Genomic DNA, 15,824 nt, shown 5'->3' with positions numbered 1-15,824 from the left:
TCCCGACGTTCGTACTTATGGTCTGGCTCCATATGTAGGTAACACCAACCCCTCTGATACCAAGGCCCAGCGTTACATTCTATCGCCAAGAGGGAAGGACACATACGGTACAAGAAGAAAACACCGAGAGAACATGGCGGATCAAGACTAGGAGTCTTCTAGCCAGCCAAAATAGTTACTTTGACCTTCAGTTGTCCACTCTACAACACCAGCCTTTTTGATGATTTCTTCGCCGGCCGTACGCTCTGCGGATTAGAAAACACGTCCAACGGATCGATTTCCGCCTTGATGCGCTCCAATCTATCGACATTGCCACCCCAATACAGGCGCGCGCTGTTGTCACCTAATTCAGGATCTACATAACCTGCATACGCTCCTTGGTCGTGGTTTGGTAACGCATCGATGATGATATCGTTCACATCGGTAAGAAACTTACGAGTTTTGTTATTTACCTTGCGTAATGTTAATAAGAATGCTTGTTAATTAGAGATATGTGGAGCCCTTACCTTTCCAAACATATTTATAGCATACGATTGATGATAGAAGAGCGCGTCGCGGTGTCCGTACGCTGTAGCATCAGATGCCACGTCATTGATAGCGCCGCCCTCAAGGTCCCAAATGATGAACCACAGCGCGCCACCTTTGTCTGCTCCTTCAATATGCGTGAAGAGCTTGTCGACTGCGATGTCGGGTATCATGTCTTTCTCTGTGTATGCGAGAGATTTGGCGTAGAAGTTGGACTGGATGCCCCCCACAATTTCCAAAGCCACATCTTCGCTCCAGTGACCTACCACACCAAGCCAATCTTTAAGTTCTATTGAGTCAGATCCTGAACTCGAAGGAAGAAGGGAGGTAATGTTTAGGCTGTCGAATTCAGTCTGGCTACCGAAGAAAGTGCCCGTGATGATAGCGCCAAATTGTTCCGTCAAGATGTATTGACTCGCAAACTTCCTAGAGAGCTCGGGTTCGGAGACGAGCTTTTGCCACTTCTTGAACGCCTCAGCCTTTGTTGCAGAAGAGCCATCGTGGAAATTGTACGAGTAAAGCACAGCTTCACCAGGCTCAGCCTGAGTGCGGACCTTGAACTCGGTGACTATCCCAAACCCGGCTGCGGCTCCCTTCATCGCGAAGAAGATATCTGGATTCTGTTCTCTCGAAGCACGCACTACTGTCGAGTTGGCCAGAACCACCTCTACCTCTTCTACATGATCGAGTGAGGACCCCCACATCCGAGATGTTGGTCCTAGGCCACCAATCGTTGCATGACCTCCAATACCTACTTGTGGACAAGTGCCATGGGCAATAGCACGCTTGCCGTTGTCGTGTAGTCGCTTCGTGACATCGCCTAAAAGCGTTCCACTACCGATAGTAGCCTGCCAGGTTGACTTATCCATGGAGAATTGCTGGAAAGACTTCATGTCGACTACAATGGTGCTGTCCTGACCACCTATACCGTAGTTGGCGTAGGAGTGTCCGCCACTGCGCGGCTGAACTTTGAGGCTGTTATGCACGGCACATTTGACGACTGCGGCGATCTCGTCGGTAGTCTTGGGGTACGTAATAGCCGCTGGCGTCAGCGGTATATCGAGGTTATACGGCTTGACGTGTGAGAGTTGGAAAAATGGCGTGTTCTTGGAAGCAACATTCTCTTTTCCAATCGCGTTCTCGAGACACTTCTGCACCGGAGAACTGGAGGAATTGCCCATGGTACAGGAGGGGAATGTCTAATCAGAATGTCAGCTGCTTGCTGATCCTGCGCTGGGACTGAATGTACTGAAGGGGTTCCCCGTTGTCAATTTGAATGCTTGTGAACATACGTGAAGGTGCTCGAGCGTGGCTTTGAGTTGCTTTCTAGCTAAGTCACTGACGTTACCTGACTTGTAAGTGTATTTTGTATTAGGTGGAATAGCGGTGATCCAAGGGATATAAAAGTCCGTCTAGACATTAAGAACGATGCTACGAATAGGCAATGTATTCACCGTCCAGATGCCTAGCAAACACTCGCCCAATCACCCTACCCACGAATAGAGTTAGGTTGTCAACCCTATGTTCTGACCGTACGACCGAGAGCGCTGTTTGCGCTTCGAGTGTCACCCGCATGGTTGCGACAAGTCTACAAATACCGGATAGACGGTCCTGGGGAAGGCGGCTGCGAAGCGTGAATGGCCAGCATTTACGTGGGTATCTAACGACAATTGGCAAGGCGAAACGGTGCCATGCCTGCCATGCATGTTTCAGTCTCGGCCTGCCGCGTAGGGAGTACTTTACAGCCAACCCGATGGTCAGTGGCGTACCTTTCTGTGACAACTGAGAAGATGTGTGCTGGGTCTTAGAGACGACGTAAACCCGGAAGTGGCGAAGGTGTAGATCGCGAGGCAGGGATCGCTCCAGGCCACCCCCACCTTTGTTGTCTACACAAGATAACCAACTGTTGATCTACGCTCTCACCAGGCAGCCATAGTGGAGACTGAAAGTATAATTTTATGTCGGTTCCACCACCGTTCTTTCGGCACTCAATACCATATGCTTCGTGTTCGATGATGTGGTATCACCTCTGCCTCTTCTTTCTCCTTCTCTTTCGCAAGGTCATACAGGAAGAAGTCGATGAGAATAGCGTTGACCTTGGCGTTTGGTTGAAGCTTCAGAATCTCTCTACGGAGGAGCTCTGCAGCCCAGATGCTACAACCCCGTATCTGCATCTCCCAAGAGTGGCCAGATTCGATGATCCCCTGACGGCGTATCTTATTCTCGAGAGGCGGGCAGTACCAGATTATGCCTAATGAATGTAGCATCTGAGGAATGCGGTAATCTGTAGAAGCGCCAGTCAGTCTGAACTACGAATATAGATGATGCTCAACCATACCTGCGAAGATGGTAATCTTGTCAATGTCATCGAACTCGCCATAGCTCTCACCGTCGAACGCAGCCCATAGGTCTGCAACGAAGATCTGGGCTCGCTTCAAAAAGCGCACCTTCTTATTCTCAAATCTACCTTCATCCCTGAAGCAATTGAATTTTTCAGCGAGTAGGTTCACGAGACCGGCTGCAGAGTTGTTCGCGTCTTCAATGAGTGTGATCACACTGCCATCGAATTCCTGCGAAGTCAGTCATAAGTAAAACTGCTTGTGTGTGTGTGATCGTGATCTACAACAAACGCACCTCCTCTAGAATTTGTCCAGCTTCTCTAAGGCATCGCACCCTCTGCTCGAACATGGGGATCTCCTCGTCGGTACCAGAAGTGAAGATGGTTCGCAGGACTTCGTCTGAACATTGTTCCTGGTCAACCCAGAAAGCTGGACTAGTGATTGGGATGTCTTGTTCCAAGGCTCGTTGTAATATTGCAACCAGACTCCAATATCCCGTCCATCTCTTTCCCTTGTACACTACCGCGAAGCGCTCCTCCTCGTTCTTCTCGCTCCAGAAGCTAAAGTTTAGGAGGTCCATGGTGAAGATGAAGTTTACAGTGCTCTCATCTTTTGCTTTGGGGTGTAGCTCATGCTCCGACCAGGTCTTGGTTGTGTAGTTCCGCTTCTCCATCTCGTCAAAAACAAGCTGTGCGGCGACTTTGGTAGATCGCATATCGAGAGCAACGTCCATGCTATTATCGCAGATGAACTGGGCATTTTCCAGGACTTTTGTTTCTGGTGGACCTTCGTCTTTGGCACCACCGCCCCAATGCTTCCGCATGAGGTCTAGCAGCTCCAGGTCGACTTCGTCGTCGGACATGATGATGGTCGGCCGTGTACGCTAGCTCCAATTCCAGTAGTCGCGATGAAGGGCACTTCTGCGGCCGCTCGTATGCAGTCTTTAGCAAGCTCCACCAGACGCAAAGCAAGTTTTTGGTGGCAGTGGGCAGCGACCAGCGTGTGTCCCGGCGCGTTTAAGGTCGACGATCCACTCATAGGGCGCTCGTTTAGGTGCCAAGCTTCGGAGGCTGAAGGCAAGCGGCGCAGGCCCAGTGGAGCGGCGCTACCCAGCTGCACTGACGTCTCTCACCTGTCGCCTTTACCTCGAGACGGCAGCTGTCCAACTTTCGCATGTCGTAGCCTCGCCCACAACACGACTTCGTTTTCGCCCATCTCCACCCCCGAACCCGCAATGGCACGCGACAGGTTTGCTCGGCAGAGCCTCGGTGGCACGCTCCATCAGCGCATCAGAGAGGTAGCTCGCACCACGCGCAAACATGCCATGTGCCAGTCGCTAATCACATGCAGGCACGCGTCTTGATGGTAGGAGCTGGCGGCATCGGCTGCGAACTGCTCAAGAACCTCGTTCTCACCGGCTTTGGCGAAATCCACATTGTAGACCTCGACACCATCGACCTCAGCAACCTCAACCGCCAATTCCTGTTCCGCAACGAGCATATCAAGAAGTCCAAAGCATTGGTACGGCAATGGCCCTGCTCGCAACGCCGTCTCCCGCCTTGCGCTAACTACCTGACAGGTTGCGAAAGAGTCGGCCGGCAAGTTCAACTCCAACGTCAGCATCGTAGCGTACCACGACAACATCAAGGATGGCCAGTTCAGTGTCGCCTGGTTCCAGAGCTTCGGCCTCGTCTTCAATGCGCTGGACAATTTGGACGCGCGGCGACATGTCAACAAGATGTGTCTCGCGGCCAATGTCCCGCTGATTGAGAGTGGCACCACTGGCTTCAACGGCCAAGTTCAGGTTATCAAGCGGGTGCGCAACACCACTCAGCTACTTTGTCAAGCTCCTATGCTGACTTCACTACAGGGCGAAACCGAATGCTACGATTGCACACCCAAAGACGCCCCCAAGTCGTTCCCCGTATGCACCATCCGAAGCACGCCCTCGCAACCCATCCACTGCATAGTATGGGGCAAGTCATATCTCTTCGCCGAGATCTTTGGCACCTCAGAAGACGAAGCGCCCGAGCTAGACCATAGCGAAGATGCCGACAATGCCAGCGAAGTCGCGAATCTACGAAAGGAAGCACAAGCGCTGAAGCGAATTCGCGATTCCATGGGCTCCCAGGACTTCCCGCGACTGGTTTTCGACAAGGTTTTCAACGAGGATATCGAGCGGTTACGGAGCATGGAAGACATGTGGAAGACTAGGAAAGCGCCCGAGGCATTGGACTACGACACGCTTATGCATGAATCGCTAGGTGTGGGTACAGGAATCGCACAGCAAGACCAAGTCACATGGAATGTAGCGGAGAATTTCGCCGTCTTCGTGGACAGCATCAAGCGACTCAGTACTCGGCTGGAAGAGACGCGCGCAAACGCTGATATTGGGAACTCGGTGCCTATTCTCAGCTTCGACAAGGACGACGTGGACACGCTGGACTTTGTCGTCGCAAGTGCAAACCTGCGCTCACACATCTTTGGCATAGAAATGCGGTCCAAGTTTGACATCAAGCGTAGGGGAACCACATACACTGTCGGAACGGCTGCTAACAAGATACAGAAATGGCTGGCAACATTATTCCTGCGATTGCGACTACAAACGCCATGACTGCCAGTCTCTGCGTTCTACAAGCTTTCAAAGTCATGCGCGAACAGCTCGACAAAGCCAAGATGGTCTTCCTTACCCGTAGCACTGAGCGCGTCATCTCAAGCGAGTCACTGCGACCACCAAATCCCCGCTGTGCAACTTGCGGCGTATGCTATGCCACACTGCATGTCGATTTACCGCGTGCGAAACTGAGCGATCTGGTCAATATCATTCTGAAGGAACAGCTGGGCTATGGAGAAGAATTCAGTGTCAAGCGAGATTCGGATATACTCTACGATATCGACGAGGACATGCATCTCGACAAGACATTCGAGGAACTCGGCCTTAACGGCGACACCTTCCTCACAATCTCCGATGACTCGGAAGAAGATGGGAAGGTTGATTTAGTATTTTCTGTGATACACCAAGATTTCACCGAGAACGCAAACCCACTCAGGTTACCGGATGAAGTCAAGATTGCGACAAAGCCCAAGATGCCTGTACCAGAGACCATTGACCATGCGACTGTCAACGGCACCGTTCTGAACGGTGACGTCACGGATATCAGCAACGGAAACACGAATGGTGCTGCGAAGCGCACAGCCAGCGAAGCAGGTCTCCAGGATGAGCTCGTCCGGAAGAAGGGTAAGGTCATCGAGGAGTCACAAAAGAAAGACGATGGCCACATCACTATCGAAGACGACAAGAATGACGGAGCGATTGTCATTGATGATGACTGAACAACTTGGCGACAAGCTTGATTGCTGGCTGCAAGTCAGCGAACCATCATCTTGCGTCTCGTCATTGGCTCTGTTGGCGACACTAAAGTATACGATATACTTCACTCTTTTTTTCTCGACGTTGGATCATAAGCGTTGGAGCCTGATTGCTTATGTCCATTGCACCCATCTCACCACATCCTTGCACCTGGAACAACGGCTCGGTATTCGATGCGCTTGCAGCATATAGATTTCCTTTTCTGTACCATACATCAGCCAGCCATTTGAAGTCGTCGCCATGGACGTCTTCTGGATTCATTGGCTTACCCTAGTCTAAGGAGCATTTGGTGGAAGGAATCACGTCTGGAGAAAGCCACCAGGCCGTCTTGCAAGGCCGGAATGGCAACTCATTGGGAAGATCTCAAACATTGTAGTAGTAAATGACTTAGACGGCAGATAAGCCACCATCTAGATTCAATACACAATTGTGTGCATATTTGTTTTCAGCGAGAAACAGTGCTGCGTGAGCAATTTCATCCGGTTTGCCAAAACGATTTAACGGTATACGTTGTTGAAGCTCAGAGGCATTCAAGTCTGTTGATCGTCAAAAAAAAATCATCATTTTGCATCACCATATGATTCGACGCACCTTTTGTCATATCCGTTTCCACGTATCCAGGCACAATGGCATTGACGCGGACTTTGTGACTAGCATACTCAGTAGCCAGAGCGCGAGTGAAACCCAATACTCCCGCTTTCGATGCTGCGTATGCAACAGCCCCGTAACCACCTTGCAGGCCCAGCAGCGAGCTGACATTGATAATGACTGGGACATCAGCATCTTCCTTAGTCCTGCCTCCCAGGTAGCCGTTTCTGTGCAAAATCAATATGGTCAGCACATATACACGTAAATAAGGGAGCCAGCATGCGCATTTACACGGCTATTGAGTGGGTTGCAGTACCGTAAAAGGAATTTCGTCCCCTGCATCACAGAAGTTAGATTAGTTTTGATGATACTATCAATTTGGCCTTCATCCAATGCAGAGAATAGCTTTGCCTGCGTTACACCGGCACAATTCACTACTACGTCGATGTGTGAGGGGTGAGTAGGATACTTGCGCGTGTCTGGTCGGGGAAGACAAGCAGCAAATTGACAAGAGGGACTCAGCGACCAAAAGTTCGAGCCGTTAGATATGTCTCCAGCTATATGTCCATGTTGGTACGGCGAGCTCGATGTTCCGGATAGTTTGGACGGCTCACTATCGTCAGGTGAGGCTTGGAGTCCGGAAGACGACAAAGGCGATAAGCTTGCTAGAACCTTTTTTAGATTTTCTTCTGAGCGAGAGATTAGGGTGCAGCGGTATGCGTTCTTGGAGAATAATTGCGCGATTGCGAGACCGATGCCTCGGCTACCGCCCGTGATGAGGACGTGTTTTGGGCGACTTGCCATGGTAGGTTTGGTACTTTTCGGTCCTGGACTGCAGTCGACACGTTGGTCAAGGGAGAGAGGTACCCGAGACACAGTTTTCGTTTCAGGAACAATCGCAATAGTTGTATTCTAATGGGCTTCCAACGAACAAGCTAGAAGGGAGATACAAAAGTAGATGATGTAAGCCATATTCTGCCCGCGCGAGAAAACGTGACAGCGCGCGCCTCCACAACTTCCCCGCGAACCCACCATTTCTCTCGCGCAACGTCACACACCACATCTCCCACTCGACATATCATACTCCAACTATCTCCGGCACTGAACAGAGTCCCGACATACATTACAGACAATAATGGCTGACGGAAAATCAACGAAGTACGTCACTCTGGTCTCTAACGACGGCTTCGAGTTCAAGATCCTCCGTTCAGCAGCATGCATAGCAGGGACGATTAAGAAGGCACTGGATCCATTGTGTAAACATCTCTACCTCACATGTACACCATATCATAAGCTAACGATCTACCTCAGCCGGCTTCAAGGAAAACGAGGAGAACACCGTCCACCTAGCTACGATTAAGTACGTTTCCCCGGGCGCGTTCCTTGACCGATTGCCATAGCCCCAACAAACGAGATATGCATGGAAATCCTAATTAATACAACGTAGTGGCGTAGTCTTGGAAAAAGTTTGCGAATACCTCTACTACAACCAAAAGAACGCTGAAAGTAAAGATGTCTCGGACATGGATATTCCGCCTGAACTCTGCTTGGAGCTGTTGATTGCGGCAGATTACTTGGATGGTACGTACATAGGAGCCACGTCGGGAAGGGGCAGTTGCTGACTATCTCTAGTGTGAGGTGACGATTGCAAGACCCGCGATAGTCCGGTGTATTCTCCCCAGCGCCTTTTTACACAAGGATACGAAGGCATGTGGGCATAGTGTTTCAGGCATGCAAGCACGCTTGCATAATTGTGTTCCACGAAGCCACCGATACGAGATGGAAGCTTGATGTGGAAGAAACAAGAGACATGGTACAGGGAGCGCTCATGTTTAAGGAGAAGGAAGAGAGAAGACGCCCTACGCACAGCGTACTTTGGGAGCCATACAGTCTATGCGTAGAGGAGTGTGGAAACAGACTCTGAAGTATCGGCGGAAATGAAAAGAGAATGCTTCTTGGTGGGCCTGCGCTCCGTTCTACGGGTACGGCTATCATCTCTCGCTACACAATGGTCTTCGTGCACCTCTGCCTCTTTTGCCTCTGCAAAGTCCGAGTCAAAAACCCCCCCATTCAATTCATTGTTCAGTGTGCTGATCTGCCGATACATGCGACGAAGGTCTGGATATCACTGACATAACGAATGTGCTATCGATTGGTATTAAACGTACTAAGCGGGTGATGAAACGGTGAACAAGGTGAGTGCTCTAGCTGATAGCGAACAAGAAAAAGAAAAAGAAAAAGAAGCGCCTCAGCGCCCTATGAATAAGACCCCATGTTGAATGTTCAGCTGTGTTAGCTTTCTCCACTCTTTAAAAGCCCTCGCAGTGCAGTGCATGTCTATCGACAGTCCTTCTCTACTCTTCCTGCGCCCAAATCTTCTCTCTCTGTATCATGCGTTCATTTTCCGTCTCCTTGCCACCGTCAAGTGTCTTCTTCCATGCAAAGTACTCGCCTAATCGGATTTCAGCATAGCTCGCATAATCGAACTCGATCAGAGAGATCTGAGCCTGAATCAACGCCCAAATACCCCAGTAGAAGCCAGGAACGCCGCGGAAGCGATCGACCTGGTCGAAAAGCTCCTGCAGCTCTTCCTCCTTGTACGACTTGTTTTGATGGGCGTTGAAGCTGCGGAGATACTCGCGGAGAAAAGCGCGGCGAATGGTGCGTGTGGGCATGGCGCTGTAATCGCAGTCGAAACCGCCCCATTCGGCAAAGTGGTTTGCAATGTCAAATGAAGCAGGAGCAGGCGTAGCATACTCGTAGTCGATAAAGGACACTGTAGCAGCTGCTGTCTCGGGCTCGTCTGAAGCGCTCGAGGCACTAGAGCGGCGCGAAGCAGCGGCAGACGAAGGCGAGGGCTCGATGATCACGTTGCCTGAGAGTAGGTCGCAATGGGCGAAGACAAACGGATTGGAGCCGCCAACACCAGGCGTGTCACCTAGCAACTCAACTAAGCTTTCGAGTTCTTGCATCAGCTGGTCTCTCCTTTCCGACTGCGCGGTGGTGCTTGTCGGCAGCGCAAGGATCCATTTCTGCATAGTAGTCCACACATTCGGGATGGGCTTGCCTGGCGTGAGTGTGGCCATGGCTGCCAGAGACGCACGCTTGTTGTTGTGTGAAGTGAGTTGTGCGGGTGCAGGACATGTGCTGCTAATACTCGATATAGGTAATGTGGCATGCCATTCCCCCAGCCTTTGAGCTACCCCTCGCCATACTTCTGGCCGACGCAGATCTTCGGGCGTACACACACTGCCTTGAATGTACTTGTATAGGAGACCATTTTCAAACCGGGCGTAGAGAGACGGTGCAAGGTTGTGGCGTGCGAGGAGCGAGTGGGAGCGAGTTTCCTCTGCGAACTTGTTTAGTTTCGGTAATGGGTGTTGCGGATGGACACCTACTCTCGCGGTCTATCAGGACGTCTGTTCCCTTTCCATATGCGCGCAGCAGAATCGCATCGTCATCAACCTCGACTTTGGAGAGACCGGGCAGCTTGTTCACCGCTTTCAGAAGCTATCCGTCGTCTTAGCTGTTGCGTACAGAAAGGGGGGGGGGGCCGTCGCCAGCAGAGCACTGCTAGCATATGCATACCGTGTTCGTAATGCCGTCGGTGAACCTCACAAACTCAATTGTATCCTGAGATTCCCGCCATTCTGGCCGTAGCGCGAGTATGAGGTTGAGCGCAGAGTTGCGCGAGTCGGAGTTGTCGTAGTACTGCGGTATGTTCCGGAGAGAGTCGTACGGTGATTGTGCTTTACTCATAATGATGTCTCGACACTATTCCATGGTTAGTCCCTTGGTGTGTTGTGGTGCTGGCTGGGCGGCAGGAGAGTTAAGAAGACATGGAGAGATCCTTCCGTCGCATGTGAAAGGGCGAGTCCCAAACAGACAGCAGTCGCAATGGACTGGCTGCATGACGTACCAATTGAGGATAGCTATGCTTCCGCTCGAGAGAAAAAAAAAGCAAAAAGAAGAGGATTCGGCTTGTCGGGCGGTCAAGGTGTCTTGTATGAACGAAGGGTGCAGGCAGAGCATGTGCCGATTCGATCGACACCCACGGGGGTCGCGTGGGCCCTTTTCTCAAGCGCTCTCTTCCCCTGTCCTAGCCCCGCAAAGCGCCACAGACCCTTTCCCTGTGCAACTGCCTCAGCCACATGACGTCCCTCGTCTTCGTGCGCGGCCATCAATGCATTCTGAACCTGCATTCCCAACCCAACCTGATCCAGCTCGTCTACGCTACACTCGATAGCCTGTCCTGCCCACGACTGCCGTCAGCTAAGGCGGATACCCGGCTTGGTACGTGCAACTTGTGGCTGTCTATGCATAGCGACGTCTGCTGCGGGGCTTACAATGTCACTATGCCACCTGTGGGTGCGTTTTATACCGCCGATTGGGTGTCGGCAAACCACCTGCTTGATGGAGGGATAGCACATGCTGATGTACATGTTGGTGGTCCATGACGTTGAGGTGAAACGCGGCAGTCGCTGCAAACTGTCATCTTGTTTATTGCTAAATCTCTTTGCTGAAGGTCGAGGCCAAAAGAACCTCACTGAAAACGCCGCGCTTGCTGCGCATAGGGTATATCCGTAGTCTAAACACCAAAGTTGAACTTCAACGTAGATAACACTCATTCCGCCCATACCGTTGCGCCCAACATATACAAGCCCTCATTGTACTTTCCTGCCAGTGCCCTTGCGGGCTCTCCACTTGTATGATCCAAGGCCAATATCCATAGCGCTGCTCTGCAGATTTGTCAACCCATCGAATGATTCCTTGCCCAGAGTGATGACCTTGACAGTATTGCCGAACCCTACCACGACGCTGCGCTTGCCTAGTCTGGTCATCGGACCAGGAGCTGCCACGAAAAGCTCGTCTTCGTACGAGCCCTCCGTTGTGCCATCGAGGTTATCAGGAACAAGCGGCCTACAGCGAAACTCCCCTGTACTGGATAGTGTCCACGCCTCCCACGTATCAACGTCGCCAGGAGCGTGACTTCTCTGATTACCCTTGGCGAACGACGTCTCAAGAGATTTGGATGGGTTCAGATTGCCTTGAATCTGAGCTCGCTGCTTGAGCGCCGATGCAAGCGCGGATGGATCAACACCTTGATTACCATCGTCAGCGCCTGAAGCCGTTGATGATGGTGTGGGTGATTGCGCATATCTCCTGACCCCTACAACACTGAGTGCATCCGTCGACTCCCACACTCCGGCAGGCTCAACGTAATGCACTGCCTCCTTTGCTTGATCGAGCCCCCGACACCGGTGCTTCTCCCTGTCCAATGGCTTTCCGAGACATATCTGTGACGACGTATTGTCGTCGAGGGAGAAATTTTGCATGATCATGTGGCCGGTGTCTAATTCTGTATATGCCACAGCAAGGGAGTTCACTGTTGGGGCTCCACATTGACACGTTCGTCGCATAGGATACAGGACCCTGAATGAATGCGGCTTGATGTGGCCGATCTGGAAGGCGTGCACGAGAGCTCGACTAGTAAAGTCAAAGATTTCAGCCTCCTCGTCACGCAGTGCGAAAATAAGACCTAGGCTGGGAACTGCCTCTATGCATCGAATCTTCGCAGGGTTGCTGCCTGGAGGTGGCCCCGGGTCAAGACCAGCGACTACTTCAGACATTATGTTGTTGTCCTCTGTCAGCGGCAAGATGTGTACTTCCCCGGGTTTTGTCACAAAAACAATGCTTGTGTCGCCATGAACTGAGGTGTATGTTGCGGTACAGGCGATGGGACTGGATGATACGCGTCTAGTGTAGTGGATGCCTGTACGTGCTTCGAGCTTCGTTAGATGCCCGTCCCGGCTGACGATGATGAGGTAGAGCTTTTCAACATCCAGGCGTGTTTTGAGGTAGACAAAGGTAAATAAAATGGGCGCCTGTCCGCGGATGTCGATTTTTGGAAACATGAGGAAACGTGATGCAGGGATATCCCATAAGCCGATTTGACCGCTCTCTGCACAGAGCGCAAGTATGTTGCCACCGTCATCCATGGCGGTAGCGTAAATGGGCCAAAGCTTTGGTTTCATTGATGCTGTCTGCAGCGTAGTGTGCAGATATCCTCCACGACCGTGTAGCCATAGCGCAGTACTCCTGTCAAGAGATATACTAGCAAGATGGCCTTTTGAACAGGAAATCAAGTGCACAACGTCTAGGTTCTGCGGCGTTGGTAACGTCTTGATCGACAGTGTGACTTCTTCGTCCTCTTCGCTCTCTTCAGCAGTCTTCGGAAGTCCACTCCAAAGAAGGTAGTTCATGAACAGTGTTACAGCCGCAATAAGGGTAACAACGATCAAGGCTACTGGGAACGCATGTCCACGCGCAAAGCGTCGGAGCCCATCCATGAAAGACAACGGTGGCTGGGGTCGGTCGCGTCCACACGCCCCCTTGGCAACAACCAGGATGGGGTCATGTATACGAGCTACAAAACTCGGAGCATCGGGCTTGATAAAGCCAAAGAGTTCCCGGGCAGTGTTGTGGTCTTGGATTCTTAGCCAATCAGCGGGGGTCCTAGCCTGATTGATTGGTGGTGGGCTCCATGTATCAGTGGCGCGTCTGCGTTTTCTGGACGTGAGGTTCCGACGAAGTGTGTCGAGAGACAGCTGCTTGCCATCGCTGTCGAAAAAGTGCCAGTTGATAGCGAGAATAATGGAACAAATGGCTACAGTCCCGGCAAATCTCGTGCTGAGTGGCAGAGTACCCTCAAACAGTGCCCCGAGCCAGGATTGTCGTTCTGCCCGGTTCTTCTTATTACTTTGGTTGAGATCCTCGCGCTCCAGCGAGTCCGAAAGCTCCATTCTTTGCACGTCCACACTCAAGACTGCGACAAAGAAGGTCAAATGGAAAACAAGGTCGAATACAAGTGTAACGGCAGCGAAGACGCAAAAGTCAGCTACCCAAGGTGAAACGAGCCGAGAACAAATGTATAATAGGGCGAGATTTTGAAAGGCGATGGCAAGGGACAAGTGGCCGACTTCTCCTAGCGCATTTCCGATTCGCTGTTGGGGAGGCATCTCGGGGGGTGTCTCTAGGACGACATTAATCAGACGAAATCTAGTACCGTTAGCCAAATCGAACGTGAAGCCGCAACCGTACGTACATATTTCCTAAACCGAAACAAAAAACAACTCCAGGAAACCATGGCCGGGGTATCCGTGCTAAATCGATTCCAAGGTAGGTACAGAGAGTAAAACTTGCAATCACGCATATAGTCATCTAGTCAGTGGTTAGCAATCGCATCCGCGCCTTACGAGACTGAACTCACCTTGACACATATCGTTACAAGCAGGCCAAACCAACTTTTGACTGCTCGCAGCTGCATCATCCTCCATATGACATAGGCAGCGGTCACCATGTAGGATGCCGCGAGGAACAAGTCGTCATTCAGGGTCATTGGCTTGAAACGGAATTCATAGAGTCGGCTTCGCCCTACCTGGCCATCAGGCGGGAAGATGGTCCAGTCCGGAGATAGTTTTTCCGCTAGAAGGCGCGACCTTGAGTCCCATGTATCTCCCAGGCTCGAATTGGTCTGGTCAAACAGCGTGATGACCAATGCATCTGCGGCGCGAAGCTTGGTGTTGGAGAAGGACTTGCCGGCAAAAACGGTGCTCGGTCGCAGCGTGACGTTGAGTGGCGAGCGTATTCGAGCATGAGCGTTGATGGTTCCGAGGAGGTCGGAGTCCTTCTCCAGCGCGCTCAAAGAGCAGTCCCAGTACAGCAACGGCGAATGCCAACCCCACTTCTCTCCCGGTGGTGCTACAACGCAGCCTGGGCCATGGCGGGCGAGCATGTGCTGGTCGTCGTATGTAGCGCCTTCTCTTGTATCGAAGCCACCGTTGATGAGGACTTCCTGGACATGCATTGCTTCGCGCAACACAGGTAGGGCAATTGCATTCATATAGTCTCCATGAACCCAGACCTGACGCACTACGACGTCGGCAGGTCGCTCGCCCTCGACCTCGGTGGTCGATGTCCAGACATGCTTGGGGAGGTTGCGTAGAGCGGCGGCGGCAGAGCTGTCGGCCTGGAAAACCGCCTGGTAACAGAGGAGGACGGATATGGTAATGGTCAGGACGATGGAGAGCAGCCAATGCCGTGCAGTTGCCGTGCCGTGGGCCTGGAACGCCCGTCGGATGGGGTGCGAGGTGGATAGCCGTGGTGGTTCAGTGGTACTACATATTGCCGTTTAGCATCATCCATGGGCACCCGCATCGGACGCGTGCTCGTCGCAGGGCGGCTACTCACCCACGCAGCGGATAGAGAAGATACCAGATCATTCGGGGTCGCGGTGCCTCTTCTCCAAGGGCATGCCCGGGCTGGAATTGGATGAGGCCTCAGCTGCGGCCGAGGGTTTGCGACGCACTCTTCGTCGAATGCGATGTGTACGAGTGTGGGGCGGCTCGTTCATCTGTCGGAGCAGGCGCGAGGGACGGCCGGAAGGCGCGACTTGGTTTTGGCGCTCTAAAGGCACGACGTCGGCGGGCGATGGCGATGGCGCAGCGTCACTTTGACTTTGCGGCAAGTTCCAAGGGCCGTCTCGGTCTCGATGTGCATGATTGATCATTCGTGGCGTTGGGGCGCCGGCGACGTCGAGTTCGCTGCCAAGAACGGTCCTGTCTCATGGCATCGGCCGCAACTTGGTGTTACACCCTCAGCTTCCCCTCGCCAATGGGCTTGCTTCCCTGCAAGCGACAGGCGCAGACCGTCCACATGCGGGCTTGCAGGCACGGGCAAAGTCATCTCGTCCTACACACAGATCCTGACCAAGTCGCCGACGCCCGCTCTATTCAGCAGCTCGAGGCGGGACACGAACGCGAACGCGGTAGCATGCAGAGTGGGGAATGATTGGCGTGTGGCTTCGTCTATTCAGGAGCTGTCACGGCAAAACTGACAGCATCCTAGTGCCCATCGTGGGTTCGCGGCGGCATCCTACATGCAGGGACCGTCCCACGCTGTGCCAACTGCTTGGGGTTGGGTAATGTCCATAGCCTCAAGTA

At 52.2% G+C, this 15,824-nt stretch overlaps 7 protein-coding genes across 7 annotated transcripts; 2 read left to right on the top strand and 5 right to left on the bottom strand.

Moving 5' to 3' along the window:
* Positions 1–200: 200 nt before the first annotated feature.
* On the bottom strand, positions 201–2,100 carry J4E82_006577 (uncharacterized protein; the record flags this gene model as incomplete). Its single annotated transcript, XM_051732833.1, has 4 exons — positions 201–431; positions 507–1,724; positions 1,818–1,937; positions 2,095–2,100. 4 exons carry the CDS (start codon positions 2,098–2,100, stop codon positions 201–203), a joined length of 1,575 nt encoding a protein of 524 aa, XP_051587412.1.
* A 413-nt stretch (positions 2,101–2,513) lies between these two features.
* Positions 2,514–3,726, bottom strand: J4E82_006576 (uncharacterized protein; the record flags this gene model as incomplete). Its single annotated transcript, XM_051732832.1, has 3 exons — positions 2,514–2,809; positions 2,864–3,095; positions 3,160–3,726. The coding sequence occupies 3 exons, from the start codon at positions 3,724–3,726 to the stop codon at positions 2,514–2,516; spliced, it is 1,095 nt and encodes a 364-aa protein (XP_051587411.1).
* A 372-nt stretch (positions 3,727–4,098) lies between these two features.
* Positions 4,099–6,197, top strand: J4E82_006575 (uncharacterized protein; the record flags this gene model as incomplete). Its single annotated transcript, XM_051732831.1, has 5 exons — positions 4,099–4,161; positions 4,215–4,385; positions 4,444–4,680; positions 4,735–5,383; positions 5,431–6,197. 5 exons carry the CDS (start codon positions 4,099–4,101, stop codon positions 6,195–6,197), a joined length of 1,887 nt encoding a protein of 628 aa, XP_051587410.1.
* Positions 6,198–6,621: 424 nt separating this feature from the next.
* J4E82_006574 (uncharacterized protein) lies at positions 6,622–7,164 on the bottom strand (the record flags this gene model as incomplete). The annotated part of the gene is made up of 3 exons (XM_051732830.1): positions 6,622–6,770; positions 6,826–7,049; positions 7,139–7,164. 3 exons carry the CDS (start codon positions 7,162–7,164, stop codon positions 6,622–6,624), a joined length of 399 nt encoding a protein of 132 aa, XP_051587409.1.
* Positions 7,165–7,957: 793 nt separating this feature from the next.
* Positions 7,958–8,459, top strand: J4E82_006573 (uncharacterized protein; the record flags this gene model as incomplete). The annotated part of the gene is made up of 4 exons (XM_051732829.1): positions 7,958–8,078; positions 8,134–8,182; positions 8,270–8,403; positions 8,455–8,459. 4 exons carry the CDS (start codon positions 7,958–7,960, stop codon positions 8,457–8,459), a joined length of 309 nt encoding a protein of 102 aa, XP_051587408.1.
* Positions 8,460–9,176: 717 nt separating this feature from the next.
* Positions 9,177–10,854, bottom strand: J4E82_006572 (uncharacterized protein; the record flags this gene model as incomplete). The annotated part of the gene is made up of 5 exons (XM_051732828.1): positions 9,177–10,171; positions 10,221–10,332; positions 10,411–10,596; positions 10,742–10,754; positions 10,835–10,854. 5 exons carry the CDS (start codon positions 10,852–10,854, stop codon positions 9,177–9,179), a joined length of 1,326 nt encoding a protein of 441 aa, XP_051587407.1.
* Positions 10,855–11,486: 632 nt separating this feature from the next.
* J4E82_006571 (uncharacterized protein) lies at positions 11,487–15,391 on the bottom strand (the record flags this gene model as incomplete). Its single annotated transcript, XM_051732827.1, has 6 exons — positions 11,487–13,648; positions 13,748–13,881; positions 13,928–14,043; positions 14,093–14,999; positions 15,073–15,143; positions 15,191–15,391. 6 exons carry the CDS (start codon positions 15,389–15,391, stop codon positions 11,487–11,489), a joined length of 3,591 nt encoding a protein of 1,196 aa, XP_051587406.1.
* Positions 15,392–15,824: the final 433 nt, after the last annotated feature.

Source organism: Alternaria postmessia (genome assembly GCF_024291825.1).
Source record: "Alternaria postmessia strain BMP 2775 chromosome Unknown scaffold_39, whole genome shotgun sequence".
Lineage (NCBI taxonomy): Eukaryota > Fungi > Ascomycota > Dothideomycetes > Pleosporales > Pleosporaceae > Alternaria > Alternaria postmessia.
Note: the sequence above shows the minus strand (reverse complement) of the source record. Positions and strands in the feature narration are given on the sequence as shown.